Source organism: Dicentrarchus labrax, unplaced genomic scaffold, assembly GCF_905237075.1.
Source record: "Dicentrarchus labrax unplaced genomic scaffold, dlabrax2021, whole genome shotgun sequence".
Classification (NCBI taxonomy): Eukaryota; Metazoa; Chordata; class Actinopteri; family Moronidae; genus Dicentrarchus; species Dicentrarchus labrax.
This window is the reverse complement of record NW_026136704.1, coordinates 5,926,092-5,947,697: the sequence shown is the minus strand read 5'-3', so window position 1 is coordinate 5,947,697 and position 21,606 is coordinate 5,926,092. Positions and strand designations below refer to the sequence as shown.

Below are 21,606 nucleotides of genomic sequence, written 5' to 3'. Positions count from 1 at the left end.
AATGCCTTATTTGCATGACCATATTCTGCAACTACTACCTTTAACTGAGACTTTTACCTCAATAACCTCCTTATTATTGCTTAATGATTGTAGGTAAGGAAGGTAAGGTACATTTAATTATGATCCTTATATTCTTTTCTAATAACTATAAAATATATCTTTCTAACTCAGAATATGTTCCCCATTCCCCAGTTATGATTTCACTAATCATAACTAATATGATTTGCTCAGTAAGGGACAAAGGTACAAGATTTCAAACTTTTTTTTCAATTATCACAGTTGAAATGTTACCTTGCTCATAACTAAGCAAGGGGACGACAAGAATTGGGAATACAATGGAGTTATTACAGTATTAACACATAACAATAATTTCCTCTAATACATAAGAATAGACCACATGTATTGAGTTTTATTAAGAGAGACTAAGGATTGTTGTGGCACTACCACTTTATAAGGCCCATACTGAGAAGAAGAATAAATCATAATTTATGTACAATGTTACTTACTTACTGTCAATAAGCGTAATTAGGAGGTTATTGAGGGAAAACTCTAAATGGTCTAGTACAATGGTTCCCAATCTGGGGGTCGGGACCCCCACTAGGTGTTGCCAAAGCTTCATAGGGGGTTGCGAGGTCTTCTTGATTTAAAGGGGTGGACGAAAACTTCAAAATACTACACTGTAGAGCTGTAGCTCAGCATTTTGTTTCTTTATTAGTTTGACTTGGTAGCTTTTTATCCACTTTTATGTATCACAGACCAAACAGACTAGCGCTCCTTTCTCTGAACTTTCTCAGATTAAATCACTCACCTCAGGCAAGTGGGCGAGCCAGATTTTCTGCCCTGATTACAATCTCACATAATCCTTAATTGTGAGTACTGGCCAACGAGCACCACACAGTTTGAATTAGTGAACGGTCTGTTGCACATTTCCTGTATTTGCCATATTTTCAGTATTTTTTTCCCAGGGAGATCTTATTAGTGATAGGAAAAGTGTCCTCCTTTGTGGCCACTGTTGATGTTCTGTTGTTTGCCCCAGTCATGAACATGAGATGAAGGGAAAAGCAAATGTGTCCTTATGTAACTGTCAGCTGGCTAATGAGCTCTTCCCTCTGTTCCTCCCAGAAACCATTAGCTTCAGGATTCTCAGAAGTGTTTCAAAGTTAGCCAGCTCCAGTCAGCCGTTTGACACATACCAACTATATCTTGTTATTTTAGTGTCATCCCTGGAACCATGCTTGGTTTGCTGCAGGATAAATTGTTAATGAAAGTCCTCTTTTAGTTTAAGTAAACAAATGCAAGTGTATGTGTGTGGCGGCCACTGTGTTGTTTCCCCCCTGCCTGAATTATCAATTAGTACATGTCATTGTGTGAAGAACTAAAAACTACACACACATTAATGTACACGGTAACACACATTTGTATATCAGCATTTTGGAGTTTTAGCAACCCCCTGGAAGCTTGCATAATCCTACCAGGTTGAGTTCAATCTTGGGGGCAGCAGCCAAAAAGGCAAATTAGAAATTCTACTCAAAATATAAATTACTTTGAATTCTTATTTGTGTTATATTTTATTTGTCACCGACTTAAGATTTTCCTTGTCTACTAGTCCTTGTTAGTTCCTTCGAGCTCCCAGTCCTGGTAGTGTTAGGTGGTAGGACCGCTAAGTATGTAGCTACATAACATCTCTAACCTAATATGCTCTGTCAATTAAGCATTTGGTTCCATTTAGTATGCAATAGTTCTTCCAGACTGTGGGATTTTCTGTCCACTGATATTTACAAGGTTTTCATCTCCAGAACACTTGTACTTGAACACAGCGTTACTATCCTTGTAACAACACATCCAGGTGAGAATAGTATAAATCCAAGTAAATGACATGATGATGATTTAAGTATCTGCTGCTTTCTGTGTACATCACACTGATAAACACATATTGTAATGCTAATTCCTCTTAATATACTTAATCAAGCACTGAGGAGCATGCCAAACTCCAATCCCAATTAAATCCCTGACAGCCGGCACTAATTAAACTGGTTCATTCCCAAACACAATCAATTCAATCTCACAGTCACTCACACCCAGGTGAAGGTATCGACCCCTCTGGCCGACCGCTGTGTATCACTTTGCTCTGATTCATTGGGTAGAGTTATAGCTGTAGGTAAATATATGGATCTATTTGCACATCTCTGTAGAGGCTGAGGTCAGTCAGAGGCCCTGTAGGAGAGCATTAAAAGACAGAATGAAAAGCAGTAGTTCACCAGAGTTCACTCAGACCTGAGAGTGTCTGCTCGTCCAGTGGATGTTTAGTATGGGATCTTCCATTAATTAAACCTTTGTATTAGTTGGGGGATATTGCCATATTGGTCAAAGGTTCAACTAGATAATACTAGAGCAACGTTGGTTGGTGTGTGGTAGTTTGATATCCAGGTTATTTGGTTAAAGGTACAGTTGGTGTAATCACACACCTGTAATATTTTATTTATATATTGTATTTGTTATCACAGGAATTTACACTAACCTATAAATGGCCTGCCATTTCCTTACCAAAGCTTTTCTTTAACCATGCAAAGATAGCTGTTGGTGCTTGTGGGAGTCTGGTATGTTAAGACAGGAATGGTTAAAAGCCAGTGTGACCAGATCTGTGGGCTAATGGCACTTGCCCAACTGGACAATAAGTTCAACATATAGTATAATGATATAGTTTACATTTTCAAACAGTTTTATAAAGTAGGATATTGATGAGTGTAATTTTCATTGTCCTGGGTCATGTGGAATACTGTTCTAGATACATGTCCTAAAATACATGTGCATGGAGAGAAATAATATAGATTTACAAAGACAGAGTGACCTTTTAGCCTCATACCAACTTGAAATGGTTCATTGAGTTGCTCTATTGAGTACTCCTGCTAGTTCTCAATTACAGACTGTCCCAGAGGACCCTTTGAATGGTCTCATAACCACTTAGAGCATTTATTCTCCAACTCACTGGTTCTCAAACTATGGTACATAGTTTACATGTACATGTACCACTGGTGGCTGCCACGATTCTTATTTTCAGGTGATTATACACTAATGAAAACATACCTATGAATGTTATTTTCCATTTCTGTTTAATTAAATCAATAGAAATATTCCACATTTCCCCCAGGGGAAGGGGGCACTATTTCTAATCACAATGCGTTCTGTGTGCATTTACATGCGTTTTTTCATATCTAGATAGGTAGACATTTGTTGTAACGTTAACTGATATAAAAAAAACCAAGTTATGTAATTGATTTCCTGGCCACCACCAAGGTGGACACCAGTGTTCCTCATGACAAAATGCTTGTCTGTAATTGTCATCGACTTTGCCAGTGCTTTCAGTAGCTGCCCACCCCTCACAAAATTTTAATTAGCAAACTTGATGATAGCTGAACCTCTTCTTGGTGATGAGGATGATGAAGCTCCATCACTCTGTCACAGACATGACAACTCTACAACCTCCCACACCTCTGTAATACGGGGAAAAAGTTTGAACCGAGTGATACCGCAGTGAGAGCTTTATTATCACACAACCGAGCAATTAAAATCGTCCTGTTTATCAATTAGACCCAAACAAGGCAGAGGTGTCAGACAGGTCCCGGATTAATTACCGACGACAATTAATTCTACGGAGAGAGCGAACTTAGACAAGCGAACACCAGACTGACTCAGTGTTGTTGAACTCACTCAGGCTCTCCTCCCCAGAGACACAATAGATAGCAGCAGAAAGACTCATTTGAATGTTTTCGGGATGCCATGATATTAATTGGAAGTCAGTGATGCGGATGTTTGGGAGGGCCTGTCAGAGCTGTTATTAGTAGCTGTCACAATGTTAAGAGGGGACTGAATAATTCTTTTATATTTATGTTTTTGTAACACACTTTGGCAAGAAAGTTTCCATATTGATAACCAAGTACAAACAGTTATAGGCTGGCAGTAATAACAAAGGGAATCTGAATTAAATATATCCACATTTTTAGGTGCTATATACATTTTTTTCAAGAAAAGGCTGAGCAAAAAAAACAAAATGACTTCCCTCTTAAACCCACTGATCTGTTGCTGATGGTAGAGTTGCAGGGGTTAAATACAACTGGCATTCTAATTATAACTGTAATAGATGCTGTGATGACGATGACAATGTCATTACAATTAGAAATCAGTTGGAGAACAGTTCAGCTGTGACTTTGGCATAGTTTTAGTATATTCAGTATGTGCACTTCTACGTCATTGGGATCATTACAGTCATATCTTAATGGAGAATTGTTTCCCATTGTTGAGGACTAAGTTGTATAAAGCCTTTTGTGTCTCCTGAGGGAGCCGTTTTGAAGTCTGATAAATGTCCTCAAGTGAGTCAGCACCAGTTGGGTTTGAAAATGAAACATTTGGGAAAGAAGTGAGCTTACCAGACCTCTGTAGCCCCGTCATCAACTCTGCTGCAAGCTAACAGCTACATTAGCTGCTACTAGCATTACACACCCGAATTTCAGACTGAACTGACAGCAGTCAAGTGGCATTGTGGGCAGTATAGGTGCCAGGTTTGAAGCAAAGTGCTCCAAATGGAAATGTAACCGCTGCAGCATAATCAAAGCTGCAGGACCGAGGCTCTATTCGCACACCAGAGAGCAGAGTGGCATTCAACAGCTGGAGCATGGAGTGGATAAGATAGGCCTTATGTTAATATATGTCTAACAGCAATGCTGTTTAGGGCTACAGCTATCGATATTTTGGTAATCGAGTATTCTATAGAATATTCCATCGATTCATCAAGTAATCGGATGAAACATACTTTTGCTTAATTAAAGCCCAATTATAAATACACAATAGAAAACAAGACAGATCACTGTTTTCAGTTTTCAGTCCCGGCGTCTGCCGTTCTGTACAGCAAAACTGTCCACACACGTTACAGAGCCCGCTTGCGTCTTCTTCCGCGTTGTGACGTAAGCACGTTGTGTCACACTAAAAAGAATCCGTGCACAATGTGAGCTTTACGAGGCTTCGAGGCAGACGAAATTCCTCGATCATTCTTTGTAATCGAGGTACTCGAGGTACTCGAGGAATCGTTGCAGCCCAATGCTGTTGTGCCTTAAAACAACCTAAATATCATCAAAAGGACTGCTTAGGTAGAATGTCCCTCATCATAATCTTGCCAGTGCTATAAAGATGGTCACACCCTGCCACCGCCTCAGCAACTCAGCAGCGCTGTTCTGTTCCATTCTCAGCACAGCGCTTCAGAAGCATTTTGCTCTCCCAGTTTTGTTGACTTGCTCAGATTTAGTTGATTTTGTCATTTTTTCTTGATTTTTGTGATTCTACCATTGGTAAGTAGGCTATGTAGTTTAATTGTTTCTTGTTAGTTTGGCCTTTTTATTGCCTTTATGATAGTGCCAGCTGAAGACAGACAGGAAAGGGGGGCAGAGATAGGGGATGACACACATGAAGGTTCCAATATGAACCCTGGGCCACTGCAGCAAGGACTCGGCCTCGGTACATGGGACGCCAGCTCTACCAACTGAGCTAACCAGGCGCTGCAAAAGCATTGTCTAGTCTGACCGCGATCAGCTACAGTGGCTGAAATGTGACGCAGACATGACCGGTGGAATCAAGCTGTAATGTCCGGCCACCTTTCCTAGCACCTTTATCAGTCCAAAATGTTTACTTGTACACAAATAAGAATCAAAATCTGACATTGGGGTTGTCATAAGACTTACTGAGCACATTCATAATCCCCCGAGGATGAACCCTTTCCATTTTATACACTCTGAGCTGTCTTCAGAGCCACAGGCAAAAATGTCTTGGCAGATGACCATGAATTTGCTGAGCACATTAATGCTTACTTGAACCCCTTTGATTTTGAGGACAGTGTGACTTTTTCTCAAGCGTAAACCCTTTTTAGTTCTTGTCCCTATTACTTGTAATTTTCTTTTAAATAGTTAAATCATCCGACACCTTCATATCGTGGGAAGTAATGAACACTGCAGTGCTGCTGTCCAGTAGAGGGGCTGAAGGCGTTTGGTGTGGGCTCTGCAATGTCTGTTTTTCAACCTTTTTTTCCCTATCTTTGATGCAAAGTGCTAATTGCTGTGGTGTTTCTGCACTGCACTTCCCAGAAATGACTTGTCAGTTAAACTGTGTGGGCAACACTATGATGTCTCCTTGGATTTTCTGTCAGTGCAGTCTCCTTATATCAGCTCAAGAGAGGAACAAACAGCACATTTATTTGTATGAAAACACTGCAGATTCTCACTGCAGAGATCATACAGAGTTTATGAGTTGTGTTTTATGATGTCCTGTGATGATATCTTTTATATCTGATGGCTGATGTATAACTGATGCAGGTTACCTTGACTGTGATAATGGTGCGGACTGCTGCAATAATGGCAGCGTCACTGAAGTAAAGACAATGACAGTGATTCCAGACACAGTAACAAATTGTGGTTCTTTCATGTGCAGGTGAAGCAGATTATGGAGGAAGCAGTGACTAAGAAATTTGTCCACGAAGACAGCAGCCACATCATTGCTCTGTGCAGTAAGTACGCTCTTCTCTTTTTCTCCTGACACACACACACAGGCATTGTCTCCTTCTCTTCCTCTGTCTGTCTTGCACACACACACTTGTTGAACTCCTCAGCAGGTGATCGGGTGCTGCTTCTCCGTCAAGGACACTGCTTGACGTCACTGTGCCTCTGACTATGCTGCTGCATCAATGGAAAGTTAATAATCACAGTGGAGCTAATGGAAACCAATTTCAGAGACGGGCTGTACAAAACCCAGGCTTTCTAAGCCCTAGACACGTGTGTGTGTGTGTGTGTGTGTGTGTGTGTGTGTGTGTGTGTGTGTGTGTGTGTGTGTGTGTGTGTGTGTGTGTGTGTGTGTGTGTGTGTGTGTCTGTGTGTGTGTGTGTCTGTGTGTGTGTGTGTGTGTGCGTGTTGTGTGTGTGTGTGTCTGTGTGTGTGTGTGTGTGTGCGTGTCTGTGTGTGTGTCTGTGTCTGTGTCTGTGTCTGTGTGTGTCTGTGTCTGTGTGTGTGTGTCTGTGTGTGTGTGTGTGTGTCTGTGTGTGTGTGTCTGTGTGTGTCTGTGTCTGTGTGTGTCTGTGTGTGTCTGTGTGTCTGTGTGTGTGTGTGTGTGTGTTGTGTGTGTGTGTGTGTGTGTGTGTGTGTGTGTGTGTGTGTGTGTGTGTGTGTGTGTGTGTGTGTGTGTGTGTTGGCCAAAGATAGAGGGGTTGCCCCTCCTGACCGGATGGTTAAGCTTGCAGTGCGGTGTGAGTCACAGCTTCCACGCTGGTCAGAAAGCTGACTCTGCCCGTAGCCTCAGATCTGCCAACTGGCTGATGACACACTAGAAGCTTCTTGTCTTGTTTTGTTTTTACAAATTTCTATACAATAAATATGGTGGTTTGGTTTAAAAACTGAGCTGGGCCATATGACTTTTCTTATTTATGCCTTGCGTCATCCAGAATACATAGGTTACTCCGAGGACCATATATAATCGGACCAAGATCAATTAATAATATGAAAAAGTATCTATAGTGAAACTTGACTCATCAGTAATATATGTATGCAATCAGTCTTACATGTCAGAGGTCAAACAGATAATTGTGTAAAAGAGAGAGTCTCTGTCTGTACATATCTGTTGTTGAGCCTTTAGTCACCTTGGCACTATTGCTTTCTTCTTCTTCTCCCTCTTCTTCATATTATTAGTCTGCATTAAGCCCTATTTACACAGGATTACTATTGACTGGGGAGTACCAGGGGTTTTGAAGAGAGCATTGGAAATGAGCCCTCTAGCTTGTTAGTAGTGTTTGGTGACATGCTGATGTAAACTGCCCCATTGAGACAAAATGAATTGAATGAACTGTCAGTTTGGAGTTTGGATTCACACAATCGGTGATTAAGTAGCTTTATTTGAATTCAATAGATTAGCCAAAAACAAATGTTCCCATGTAATTACTTTATCTGTAATTTTTTCTCAGCCAAGCTTCCAGGAAATGTACTATATCACTATATGAGATTACATAGTGTGATAGAAGACCCATACTTTGTAAGTATTACTGCAAAGATTAAAGTAAGGTCAATCCAATGTGGATCAACATTATCTTACTATCTTCTTCTTGTCCATGATTGATATTAAAGCTGTTGATGGAACATGGTATGGTATGGTACAGTTTTGTACATGATGGTAAGATATGGTACGGTAGGGTGGCAAGCTAAGCCATGAGAGGAGTATAGTGATAGGCCGATTCATTTGGCAAATTATCTGTCATTTTCAGATAATTAGCATCGGCCGATACCTGCGCTCACAAGGCTAATAAAGAAAAGGTGAAGGTTGTTCTGGAAGTTTCCGGCCCTGTACTATATCTCTCATGCCTCCCGCTGTAAACGTTTGCCTATATTTCCTCAGTCACCATCATCTTTCCTAAATTTTAACGTGTTTCTCCTAAATTACAGCAAATTGAATCTTAATCCACCGCTCCAAATACTGGCTACTGTATTTTCGTTGTTATTAAAAAAAAATTAAAAAAAAAAAAAAATAGTTTAAAATGGAAAAAAAAAAAATAAAAAATGAGGGTAAAATGAAAAAATAAAAAAAAAAAAAAAAAAAAAAAAAAAAAAAAAAAAAAAAAAAAAAAAAAAAAAAAAAAAAAAAAAAAAAAAAAAAAAAAAAAAAAAATAAAATAAAAAAAAAAAAAAAAAAAAAAAAAAAAAAAAAAAAAAAAAAAAATAAAAAAAATTTAAAAAAAAAAAAAAAAATAAAAAATAAATTTATTTTTTTTTTTAAAAAAATAAAAAAATTAAAAAGGAAATATTATTCCCCATATACTATTCTGGCCTGTCCCTTTTGCTTGAGCTATTCTAGCACGTATTGTGCAGGAGGAAAAATATGAGAACTTTTGGAGCTAGTTCGTTTTCCCAAAGATAGGCTGAAATTCAAAGATTAGAATAGCCAGTTCTTTCATGCACAGACAGGACCATGTAAATTGAATTGACCCTGCTGTGATTCGATGCAATAAAGAGTGACTGCTGTGAGAGCAGAGTTCATTATCCATCATCATCACTAGATCAAACATCTCTTTCCAGAAGAGCTAGGACCACAGCCATCCCTGTTCAAGTAGTGGAAAAGTGCCCTCCTAATGGCTGACCTGGGAACAGGGCAGCATGGAAATTAAACTGTCAGTCTTAGTTTTAATTATAGCGGTTGGTTATGACATCCAGAGGCGAGCTTTCTCATCCCTCACGCTGCTGCTGTAGAGCTGAGGCTTTCTAACCCTGAGTATGGGATGTGATTTCAGCACTGCCGGTTTGTTGTTGTTGTTAACACACGAGACTGAAAATAAAACTTGATTGATCCCTGTGGAAGCAGGTGTGTGATTGGGGAATGTAGCGAGCTAGCAGGAGATAGGCAGGTAGTACACACAGACACACGCTAGAGGAACAGGAAGGATAGAGGAGAAAGAAAGGGTTGCTGAGACAGCTTTTTTTTTTCAAATTTAATTTAATTTAAAAAAATCTTGTGAAGAATTTGGGATGGATTTGTGGTGTATCAATTCAATTCAATTTTGTTTGTATAGCGCCAATTCATAACAGAAGTTATCTCAGGACACTTTTCAAATAGAGCAGGTCTAGACCGAACTCCTTATAACATTATTTACAGAGACCCAACAGTACCACCATGAGCAAGACCTTGGCGACGGGGGCAAGGAAAAACTGCCTGTTAAAAGGCAGAAACCTAGGACAGACCCTTCAATGTAGCCAAATCCTTTTGAAGCCAGACTTTTGAATCTCTTTTCTGGAACATATTGGCAAATCTTTACCCATCTCCTTTTTCCACGACATTGAGATGTTCAATAAACGACACACTAAGCTGAATTAGACAGATCCTGACTCATCTCTATCTAGTTATCAATAGATCACATATCACAGTTGGGTACCTTGGTTTTGGGGTCGTGGTTCGCTATTTTCTGTAACATTTTTGTCTTTTTATTTTGAAAGATTACCATTCAGCAGGGGGTCATTGGCCATCATTCTTACTCTAACAGCTATGCACTCAAATACTGGCATACTCTCAATACTACATGGGCTTGGGCTAGCTTGAGTTAGCCTGGCTAACAGGGCTAAGCTGACTAGCATGCTACAGCTGATAGACTACAACTGGTGCAGTGCCAAAGCTTTCTGGGTAAAACTTGAGCTCTTGAATTTCTGTTCCACACATGTGAGTAGTAGACATAAACAGACTATTTAAAAAAAAAAAAAAAAAAATTGGGGGGCTTTTTCCCCTTTATTAGACAGGAAAGGGGGAGAGAGAGAGGTAGGATGACACACAGCAAAGGGCCACAGGTCAGATTTGAGCCCAAGGACTCTGTACATGCCTACCGGGTGAGCTACCATGGTGCCCCATGAATAGACTATTTTGAGAGTAATTGTTTGGGTCACAGGGGAAGTTACGTACCGAATGTCCTGTACCGCAAGGTCCCAGAAGAATACTGTACTGTAACACCCCTTAAAGTTGCCTTTTTAAACAAACAGTGTCCAATCAAATTGTTGTAGCACCCCTACTCATTTCCCCTTTAATACGCCTAATATTGTATTATTACATAAAAGTGTAATAATTAGTTGTGTCTAGTGAAGGCACTCTATAAAACCCTGAAAGAAACCCTGAGCTAAGTATACACATAAGACCATGGTGGAGATGAGTGGAGCCACAGTCTCACACCAGTGCCCATATTTATGAGAATTAGGAATTCTTTTTCAATAATAATATAATTAGAAAATAATATGAAGACCTGTTAAACCTGTTAATGCGCATTTATGCATTTATTATATTCATAATATACATACATGCAGTATGTATATTGTGCTGCATGTAGGGAAAGTGCTGATTGAGGGGGAAAAAAATCATATTTCCAATAATCTTCCATTTACAAATGTAAGAGAGAATATCCAGAGCAATGTTTTCCAGCCTGCAGACTGACAGAGGTGAATCCTCTGCTCAGTCCTCCCTAATGATGGATATCCTAGAAGGCTTTGGGGGTTTCACTCTAAAACCACACAATGCTATTGCTTAAATTAGTCATTGGACGGTTTGATCCTATATGAAAATGTTGGAAGACATTTGAAATCATATAGGAGCAGGTTGCCCCTGGGTGAACATGGTAAGGATTAACATGATGAAAACATTGTCCACCACTTGAATATTTTGATTGAAAAAGGATTTGGGAGTGGCCTTGGTGTCGCAGATATTTCTTTGCTTTTCGCTGCTGGCCTGCCTCCTCTGTTGGTCCCTCTCCGTGGTCCCTCTTGGGCTGTGGTACTAGTCTTGCTCCAAGAGTTTAGAGGGTCTGAGGGCATGACCCGAGGGCGTCTGATTCAGCTGACATGCTCAGATATTAACACGTTTACACACAGTGTTTGTAAAATGTAAACTTTTATCATACACTGTAAAAAATGTCTGTAGATTTTACGGTGAAAACTATGACAGTAAGAGACTGTTAAACAGTTTCTGTAACAGTAAAACACCATCATATCTCATGGCAAAACACGTTCTACCATATTATTACAGTGTTTAGTTCTAAAACTAAATTGTGACACATACAGTATTTCAAACCTTTATAATCGGGGTTTTATTGTCTTTTTTTCAAATCCAAACTCAATACTAATCAGTATCACAAATCTCTTGCTAATCCAGGATCCACACACCCAGACTCTGAAGCTCTTTTCTAATTATAGCAATTGAAGTGGACATTTCAGTTTCCTCTCTGATGTTTGTATTAGGTTACTTTCATGAGACAAATAGCTGTGAGTCATCGTACAAATCCTGCTGGATGCCCACATGACCCCCTCAAGGAAATTACAATGCGGCCCTCCTGAACCTTTATTGTGTGCTTTGCTTGCATGTGCAAATTGGACAGTGTGTGAATGTGTGTATGTGAGCGAGAGAAAGAAAGAGAGAGAGAGAAAGCATAGAGTGCCTGCTGTGTTGTCTGCTTCAGGTCATTCACTTGCAAAATTGGAAATTCACCTGATTTGTACCCGTTGTCATCTGGAAAATAATTTCATGTCTACACTCAAAAGAGCGACAGACTCCATTTTGGTGGTTAAATTTAGGAGGTTAACAAATCACTGTGTCAGCTAAAAAATGAGGAGAAATAGCACTACATTGCCAAAATCTGTGGAAATTGTGACCAAGATACAGTATCTCTGCAGGGCAAACTATGTAATGGTGTCTGAACTACCTCAAACATCTCTTCTTACTTAAAGGTCCGGTGTGCATCATTTAGGAGGATCTACTGTCAGTAATAGAATATAATATTCATAGGTATGTTTTCATTAGTGTATAATCAGCTGAATATAAGAATTGTTGTATTTTTGTTACCTTAGAATGAGCTGTTTTTTATCTACAGATGCTTCCGCCTTGTTGAACTGCCATGTTTCTACAGTAGCCCAGACCATCAAACCAAAAACTGGCTCTATTTTTTGCATGTTCCACCGTCGCTGAGTACAAAAAGGTTTTTGGTCTCTATTGCTCATTTCCCTATTCATGACAACTGTATATCAAGGCTTAAAGTTATGCAGAATTAAGGGAGTGACAGGTGGGTGCCATCACAGGTGGCTGTTTTCAGCAACCAGGCTTCCCTCTGCCTGCTTCAGTTCCGCCCCCACTCCACGTATATGCCCGTTGCCAAGATGGCGACGGCCAGAGCCAACCACACTGAGCTTCAAAATGGCTCTTCAGTATCCATTTTTAATAACAGTCCATGCCTTAACCCATACCAGTCTCACTCCTAATGCCTGAACCTAACCAACCCAAACCACCAAAGGCAATAAGTACTAGCCAATCTGAGTCAGAGTAGGGCGGGTCATGCGTGCTGTGCTGTCCCTGGCCACTTAGAGCAGGGAGGAAGAGTTGATTTCCGGTAGTGTAACGTTAGCCAGAGCTAGCCTAAATGTCAGCAATTTGACTGACTTTCACACTAGGTAATAAAAGCAAGATCTATGGCTTTCATTGTCTGTATGTATTTGTTCATGTTTACAAAGGGTTTACCCTAAACCAGGCCATACAACAATTATAGCAATTATTCCATGAAAAGCTTTTTACCTGTATATGCTCGTTTACTGAGCCCAGTGCAGAAATCGGAAGTTGAAGTTAATAGTTCAATCAATTTTCTCATCTTACTGTTGGTAAGAGACAAAAAAACATATTTCCCAAAATGCTGGATTGTTACTGATTGCAAATTCAATTCACTATTATTCTGTAATGTCTATCCAGTGATATCAGTACTGGAGGATATCACTGATTATGCTTCTATACCAATATGATCAGTATAAAACTTGAAACTGTGTGAACTCCTGCTTCTTAACCAAACTCACCTTCACTTGAATACCTTTTTTTTAATTTTATTGCCTTTATTTGATAGTGACAGCTGAAGATAGACAGGAAAGGGGGGTACAGAGAGAGGGGATGACACGCAGCAAAGGGCCGCAGGTCCGCTGCAGCAAGGACTCAGCCTCGGTACATGGGTCGCCAGCTCTACCCACTGAGCTAACCGGGAGCCCCTTCACTTGAATACTTGCCTAATATTGGCTGTGCAAGATTTAATCAAGGCACTGATATCGAGTAAGACATGAATCATCCACCACAGCCATTAAGAAAGAGGTTGCAGACCAAAAGATAGTAATCAAACAGGACACACAGCGTATGCAAGTAACAGATATTTGATCCAACCATCAGTACAGCTTATATTAAAATTACATTTTTATGTGCTGTTTATCATGTGTAGTTTTATCTTATTACATCTTATTTTGACTACATGTGACACACCATATTGTGGGCTCCTTGCACTCGGTGCCTGCAGGCTAACCCAACAATTACGTCACTGTAACGCAGGCTAAGCCTCTTGAACTCGGTCACTCCTGGGAAAGGTGGAAGGTAAAAGGTCAGATGCTAATGATAACCAATGATGTCAGTGTGGGTATGAGTCACTGCTGGCCCACTCTTCCTGAGTGTCCCTCCCGATACCTGTTCATGGTGCTACGTCTGCTAATGAAGGCCAAATGAATTCTACTCTTTCATTAGCCAGCAGGCATCTGTGGTGTGTGCTGTTTCATTTAGTCTTCAGGATGGAATCAACTAAATTCATTAACTAAAAGTGTTTCATGCATCTTTACCACTTTCCTACGTTCATAAGCTTTGCTTGTGCACATTATGGTTTCTTCTTGTTCTTCCTGTCCTTCCATTAATAATAACAAGTTCGCTGGCCAAGGAAATTTCAGTGGGAGCTGGTGGCACCCCTGGTATTTACTGCAGTTATAGATAGGAACCTGCAGGATGTTTGTTGGCCGGTCTCTGTGCGTGGTTGGACTTAACTGTTGTATAACTGTGTCTATGTGTAGGAGTCCAAAAACTTCTCCACAAAATTTAAACCGATCACATAACTCACCCTCATTAGCCTCACAGATGGGGGAGTGTGATTTCTCTTTTTTTGTATGTCATGGTATCATATTATGTTATTTATTTATTTATTTATTTATTTTTTTTGTGTGTGTGTGTGTGTGTGTGTGTGTGTGTGTGTGTGTGTGTGTGTGTGTGTGTGTGTGTGTGTGTAAAAAAAACTGTATCCCAAAATGAAATGAACACTGTGCATGTGTTATTAATAGAGTCCCCCGAAATACTGCTATTAAAGAGCCGCCATCACCATCACTGGCTCCATTTTTTATCTTCACCTCAACTCCAATGTTCACTTCCCCTGCTGAAAACAGAAACGCTCAAATATTCAGGTAGTCATCTGTAGAATATGTCATTTCACACCCACTCTTTATTGCAAAGAAAGGCTGCCCTTAAAATATACATGGTCTTCAATTAACTATACTGTCAGTAATTAAAAGACTAACAGGTAATTATAGATGACGCCTAAGCCTATTAATTTCTCATTAGCTCATAGAATTAGAGTAGTCTGGAGCGATTAAATCAGACCTTCTACCAGCTTCCATCTTAAGAAAAGGCTGCACCTTAAACAAGAAACATAAGAAAGGAAATATATGAAAAGGAAATAGCTGCTTTATTTTCAACAAATTATCTAGCAGTTTCTTTAACGAATATTGACCTTTTCTGTGACCATAACACTGCTTTGATGAGTAAAACAAAAGTATTTTTTTTTGTCTACATACAGACTGCTTCTACAGCATGGGCATATGATGAAGGCAAGAATTTGAGGAAGATGAGTTTCTGTTTGACTATCTACTATTTAGAATGATATTTGCATGTAGATACTTCAAGCTAAAGCACTTGCTTTTATTATTTATTAAATTATAAATCTAGTGATAGAAGACATTTTAAAACAAAACAAAAGAAAAGCATCCATTTTACTAGGGATGGGACAATATACAATATTATCACATATTGCGATTCAAAAAAAACAACTGAGATGAATGTATTGTGGTGAAGAGATGAGGTGTCTATCTGTTTCTTACAGTCTGTAAGGTAAAGTCCAGTACGTTTTAGTGCCATTTTAAATGTATGAAGTATATTCTCATGATTAACATGATAATATCGTGTATTGCAACAATTTTGGATTAGATAAGATAATGGTGACATGAATTTTCATATCAAGATAACTGGCCGAAAGACCGCGCTGTTGAGCCACCCTGAATGAGCGCAAGGAAAATTCCTTTGCCACAACAGCCCTACCAAACTCCATTAGGGCAAGAGAAAGAGAGAGTTGCGGCTGTTTTAGTATTTTGGACAGGAAACTTTTAGAAAGGACAAACAGTACCAGTGCTAAAGTGGATGGCAGACTTTCAACAAATAAGTGAGGCTGTCAGATTTACCAGCATTAGTGTGACCTTACCTTATGGCCCCACTGTCTCAGCTCTGAATGATTTCCTGTGAGTGTTGCAGAGACAGCCGTCCTCTGTGTGGGCATGATCAAGGCCCTTTTGTCACTTTTTTACTTGTTACAGTGTTTAGTAAACAATCACATTTTGGCATCATTAAGATAATTTTACATCATACGTATGGGAAAATGAATCCAGTAACTACAAAACAGCACAAATGACAGATCGAAGTCACTGTGGCTGTTACATCCTTTGGGTAAAACTCTGCATTTCTACATAACAGGACTGAGAGGAGATGAAAAAAGAGGTGATAATTGATCTTGGTGATTGGGGGTTAGAAGAAGGATATGATTTGATTAACTGGGAGAGTGTGGAGGAGAAGAAAGGCAAAAGTTGGTGAGTAAGAGAGGCAGGGATGGCCTGAAGCAGCTAATGGGCTCATTAGGAAACTCGTGGTGATGTAATGACCTGCCACAGAATGGACATCTGGGGCTCCACGCGCCACAGACAGATGAACGGACAGAAATAGAAAGAAAAGAAATAGCGGAAGACAGTAACCTAGAAGAAAGAAGAGAGAGATATATTTAACCAGTGGAAATAATGAAGGGACATATAATAAGTGTGTGCACTTCATCCCATTTAGTTTTCAGACAGATTTAATTGGATATGTATCGTGAACCAAAAGTAAAAATACTGTTAATCAGATCAACATTGTTGCATGTAAGATGTAACATTTAGGAGGATCTATTGGCAGAAATGGAATATAACATTCAAAAGTCCACTGTAAAACCTGATGAATTAGTTCAACTCAAACTTTTTGAGGAAACTGCCTTAAACAGTTTAAATGTTAAATGTAACGCCAACAATTTATGAAGAAATATTTGATTTGAGTGCAAGCAACTCATTTATTGGCAAGGTCAATAAAGTTAACTCTGCTTAAAGCTAGTATGTATATCATACAGATTTTTCTAAAATATGTTTTGATTCATCTGAATAAAGTACTTTTAATGCCTCTTCTTCATAAACGTTACCACGTTAAGTTGAATTTACTCAGTTTTCTTCCACTAAAGACAAGCTGTCAAAACAGCTGACATACGTTTTTTTTCTTTAAATGTTTGTAATTACTACCTTATGAAAATGGTAGCCAATTAATTTTGGGGCTTTGGGGCTTACATTTTTGTAATAATATAAAGTAAATTTAAAGAAAATTAGTCAATGGAGCAACATATCCTGTAAAGATTTACAGTGTATGTTTCCATTAGTGTATAATACAAAGAACTAAAAATATTTAGTGTTATTGTTTTTTTACAGGGGGAGCAGCTCCTCTAGCTGTTGTTCTCAAATGTGAATATTTTCCTGCTTTTCTATGTTTTTCCTTGTCAGTAAACTGAAGCTCTTTCGGGTTTTTGACTGTCAGACAGAAAAAAGGAATTTAAATATGTCAACTTGATTATGTTATCAATGATTCCCAAAACAAGATAAATTGTGGAAATGTCCAACTCACCGACGTTTCTCACTGTGTGCATTTTGAGGAGTGTAACAGCACAGCAGCTGACACATGGCCAAAGAAAACAACAGCTTAGGTGGGTGAGAACCTCGAGTGCTGGGGACTGATGCAGAGCAGTAAGCCAAAAGGCCATAAGGGCCGTCCAGACAGCACATCAGAGCCACAGCAGAGTCGTGACTGGAGAAACCTCGCTCTGCGCGGCGCTTTTAGCTCCACTCACATCACAATGCAATGTGAATGGTGGTTTGCTTGTATTTGTGTAAAGGAAATACTTATGGATTATGTAAGTGAGAACAAAAACAGGAAAAGAAATGCAGAAACCTGAGCAGAGGAGATATATTACCCAGCTTGAGACGCATTAGTCTCACAGTGTTACTTCACCCACTACCTATCGCTCACCCCTGTAGACTTGAAAGGTGGCTGTAAAACTTCGTTTTCTCCTTCCCACAGAGAACAGAGGCTAGGTTTTAACAGTGGAAACATTCTGCAAAACGTCCATGAAAACTTCTCAAAGCAAAATCCACCCGTGTTGTCCATCCGTATGCCCACTATGTTCCAAACTAAATACCACGCTCACTTCTCAGTCCTCATGACTCTGCTAAACTCACAAGCAGGCATTATGGATTGATTTTCGACCACCTGCTTCTACCGTTCCCATTGGTTAGAACCACTGCAAACAATCTTGTTACCATAGTTGCACCACCATTAATTTCAACAACAACCTGAATCACAAATCAGTAGTTACCGATTCCAGTATCAGAAAGACCTCCAATAGCTTAAAATGTGAGATCGGGTCTGTACACTGATCCGATACCACTTCATTTATTAGCCTAGACATGCAACTGTGCTACTTCTCAGCATCCTCCCTTTATTTTCCCCCCAGGATGACAAACTACATAAATTACGTGCTCAATCCAACATACAGGTGGGCGCGCATGCACACACACACACACACACACACACACACACACACACACACACACACACACACACACACACACACACAGCTAAAGCTTCTTGAGAGGCCAGAGACTGCCTACTACTTAATTTATCTGTATGTGTGAACGCAGATTAAAGTGCGTTTAATCTCCTCTGTGTCACAGCCGCTGCCTCAAATATGTTAACATTTGAGGCAGCGGCAAGTTTGTGTCTCTGAAATGTCTCGTACCAACAATCCAACCTGCTCGACGTGAATGAAAGCTTTGAATCAACAGAACAGAAGATGCCTTTACGTTTACTATTTCCATCTGTTCAGATCTTTCTCTCTCCGCTCATCTCTCCTTCACACTCTCCCCCCGAGTTAATTGAGAATGACAGGAATCGGAAGTCACGAGAGACTGTAGTGAAGCGTCAGGTGTTCCACTGATTAGAACCGGTCTCCATGGCAACTCTGCTGCCCTCAGATGTATGTTTGTACCTTGTGACAGAAAATACAACTCTCAGAAATGTGAGCAAATTTAGACACACACTCACAGCTGCATACGTGGAGCTGGAGTCTTGTCTCTGCTTGCGGTCTTTGTGATGTTCATTCAAAGAGACGTCTGCTGTGGCACTGACACACAGGCGGATGGGGCTGTGATATAACTCTGTCTGCACTGCCAAACATTAGCTGTAAACATTGAATATAACAGCCTTAAGGGATAACACCAATAGACTATTTCTTTTCTATCACCATTATTATCCAGGTTTAAACCAACCAGTGCTTTTGCCACATTCAGGCAGGAGCTACCATGTGCTCCACTGCAGGTTGGACTGACGCACTGTCAATCATACACTCCTATTGCTGTCAAGGATCTAGGAGGAAAAGGTCACAGAGACTTGCTGCGGCTTTTGATGCATGCAATGGCACCCTTTTGTTCATTTTTCACATATACTTACCGAAACTAAACACCACAGTGCTTGTCAAACACAGCCATACCACAGAGAGTACCAAGCAGGGGGTGTAATGGCTATAAAATAAAATAAAATAAAATAAATTGTATGGGCTGTAATTGGTTTCATAATTGTCTTCAGTATAAATAAGAGGCGTTGTGATCTGAAGGCCAAAAATGTGTCTACTTTTTCTTAAAGATAAATGTGTGTCATTGTCAGAATGTGTAGCTCACAACTCAGCAGCCTCCCCTGTTTGCAGTGGAAAGGGTCATGCATCACAGCACCATTTAAATGCAGAATTAACAACTTGATATTTAGAGCCATGAATAAGCAGTGCAAATACACAACGTTCCAGTGTGTGACAATGACAGACGCTTTCTTTCTGCCAGTGAGACTTTGGTTTATGCAGTTGGTCTCTGTCATTTTGAAGTGCGATCTGAATAATTGAAATTACGTTCACATGTTTAATGGTGAGTTTCTGCAAAAAAACTATTCAATAGGCAATAAACAATCATTTGGTGAAACCATACAGACTCCTGACAGCAACAAACTGATACTGAATCTGAAATGATTCAATTAGGTTTGAGTGGGTGCATGGGTGAGTTCCAGCCTTGAATGTGTTATGAGAACTGGATACCATGTTCCAAGATGGCAGCCAGTCATTCAAATGAAAGTTATTTACCCAGCGTATATGCCAAAAAAAGTTTCCTTTCCTGGTTTGCTGGCCCCTACAGCTCGTGTAGCCTTTACTCTGAGATGGCTTCTCTAGGATTTGAGAACGTTTTTCAAAATTAAATCTTTTGGGTTTAAAAGTAGTAAATATGAAGACTTGTGTTACAGTTGCAGTCCCAAAAGATTTTGGGGTTGCAGGGTTTTTTTAAATTATTTTTTGGGTTGCTGTATTTGCAGTTGGATACTGGGACAAAGTAGCAGCAACACTACTCCTGGGTGGGTAACGATTCCTATATTCAGGTGATTATACACTAATGAAAACATACCTATGGATATAATATTCCATTTCTGATAATAGATCCTCCTAAATGATACACACTGGACCTTTTAAGTTGATGAGTATGGAAGATTTGTGTGCTATTTTTAATTTTTGTACTTTAATGGAAGAAACCTGTCTTAGTCGGAGTAAATCCTTATTTTGTTACTTAACATCCGCTGACGTGCCTTTCCTTCCCTCCTGGAAGGTTGTCAAGAAGAATGCCCACCATCTGGTACTTGGCATACTGGGTTAGAATTATTTGGTTAAGTTTACCTACAAATAATGGGAAGCTTGGTTTAGATGCCTGCAACCTTTTTGTTTTGATTTCTTTTGCAAACGGTACCTAAGTTAATACTGCTTAATATTGTATTCCATTTCTGTCAGTAGATCTCCCTAAATGTTACGGACTGGACCTTTAATGGCTCATTTTATGTTCTTTATTTGTAAATCACTGTGTCATCAACATATAGTTAACAATACATGTCTCTTGGTAAGAGTGGGTGTTTTGGCAAAAGAAATAGTTTAAAAAAGTTCTTCTGGGCTTAAAGTTTTTCTTCAGATTAAAATTGCCAGCCAAGGGCTTAGTGGCAAAGATGCTGACCATGAGCTGCAATGTCCCTGGTTAAAATCCAGCCAGGGACCTTTGTTCCATCTCTCTCTCTCTCTCTCTCTCGATCATTTCCTGTCATATGTCCGTTATTGCTCCAGTGGTAGATTATGATTATTATTATCTTGTATCTTATGTCTGCTAACATTTTATGTCCTTATGTCCTTTTATCATTTCATCATGTACATCTAATTTCTAACCAGTAGTAACATTATGGTTTGTTGCTGGGGGGTTTGTCTGAGAGCCTGACTGCTTGTTGATGGGTTTTTAATTGCTGGTGTTTGAAACTGTAAGTGGTTGCACTCTGTGTGCTTGCACACGACAATGCTGGAGGTGATAAATTCATTCATCTCTTTGTTGGCTGTCTCATTCTTCTTTTTCCTTATTTGTCCAATGTCTCATTGGACTAATACCTGGGTCACCTTTTTGTACTATGTCTCATAGTACAAAAAGGTGTGTATTCATTTATTGTATACGGAAGTAGAAGAAAAACTAGTTGAGGGCAGCACAATTAATCGAAATTTTATTAAAATCGCAATATGCAATTTGCAGAAGCTGCAATTATTTTAAAAATGTAGAATATACAGCATTATAATAAAGTACTGTAATTCTGCAGAGATTCAGAGATGCTTTTTCCTGAGAATCAAATTTGATTTGTGAAATGATCATCCCCCCGCAAATCATCTCGCAATATCTGTTAAAATGCCATTATGATGTTTTTACCATATCGCGCAGCCCTAAATTTATTATTGAAATATTATATCAAATATAAAATAAATGTATA

General features: G+C 39.4%; 1 protein-coding gene across 4 annotated transcripts in view; it reads left to right on the top strand.

Annotated features, from left to right (window-relative positions):
• The window catches only part of sgsm2 (small G protein signaling modulator 2), a 97,629-nt gene that overhangs the window by 10,440 nt on the left and 65,583 nt on the right, over nt 1-21,606 (top strand). For all 4 annotated transcript variants that reach the window (XR_007884405.1, XM_051397763.1, XM_051397762.1 and 1 more), the window contains exon 2: nt 6,472-6,547. Coding sequence is in view for 3 of the 4 variants with exons in the window: in XM_051397763.1 (XP_051253723.1) it covers nt 6,472-6,547 (76 nt within the window). In the remaining variant the exon portion in view is untranslated. The remainder of the gene's footprint in view (nt 1-6,471; nt 6,548-21,606) is intronic.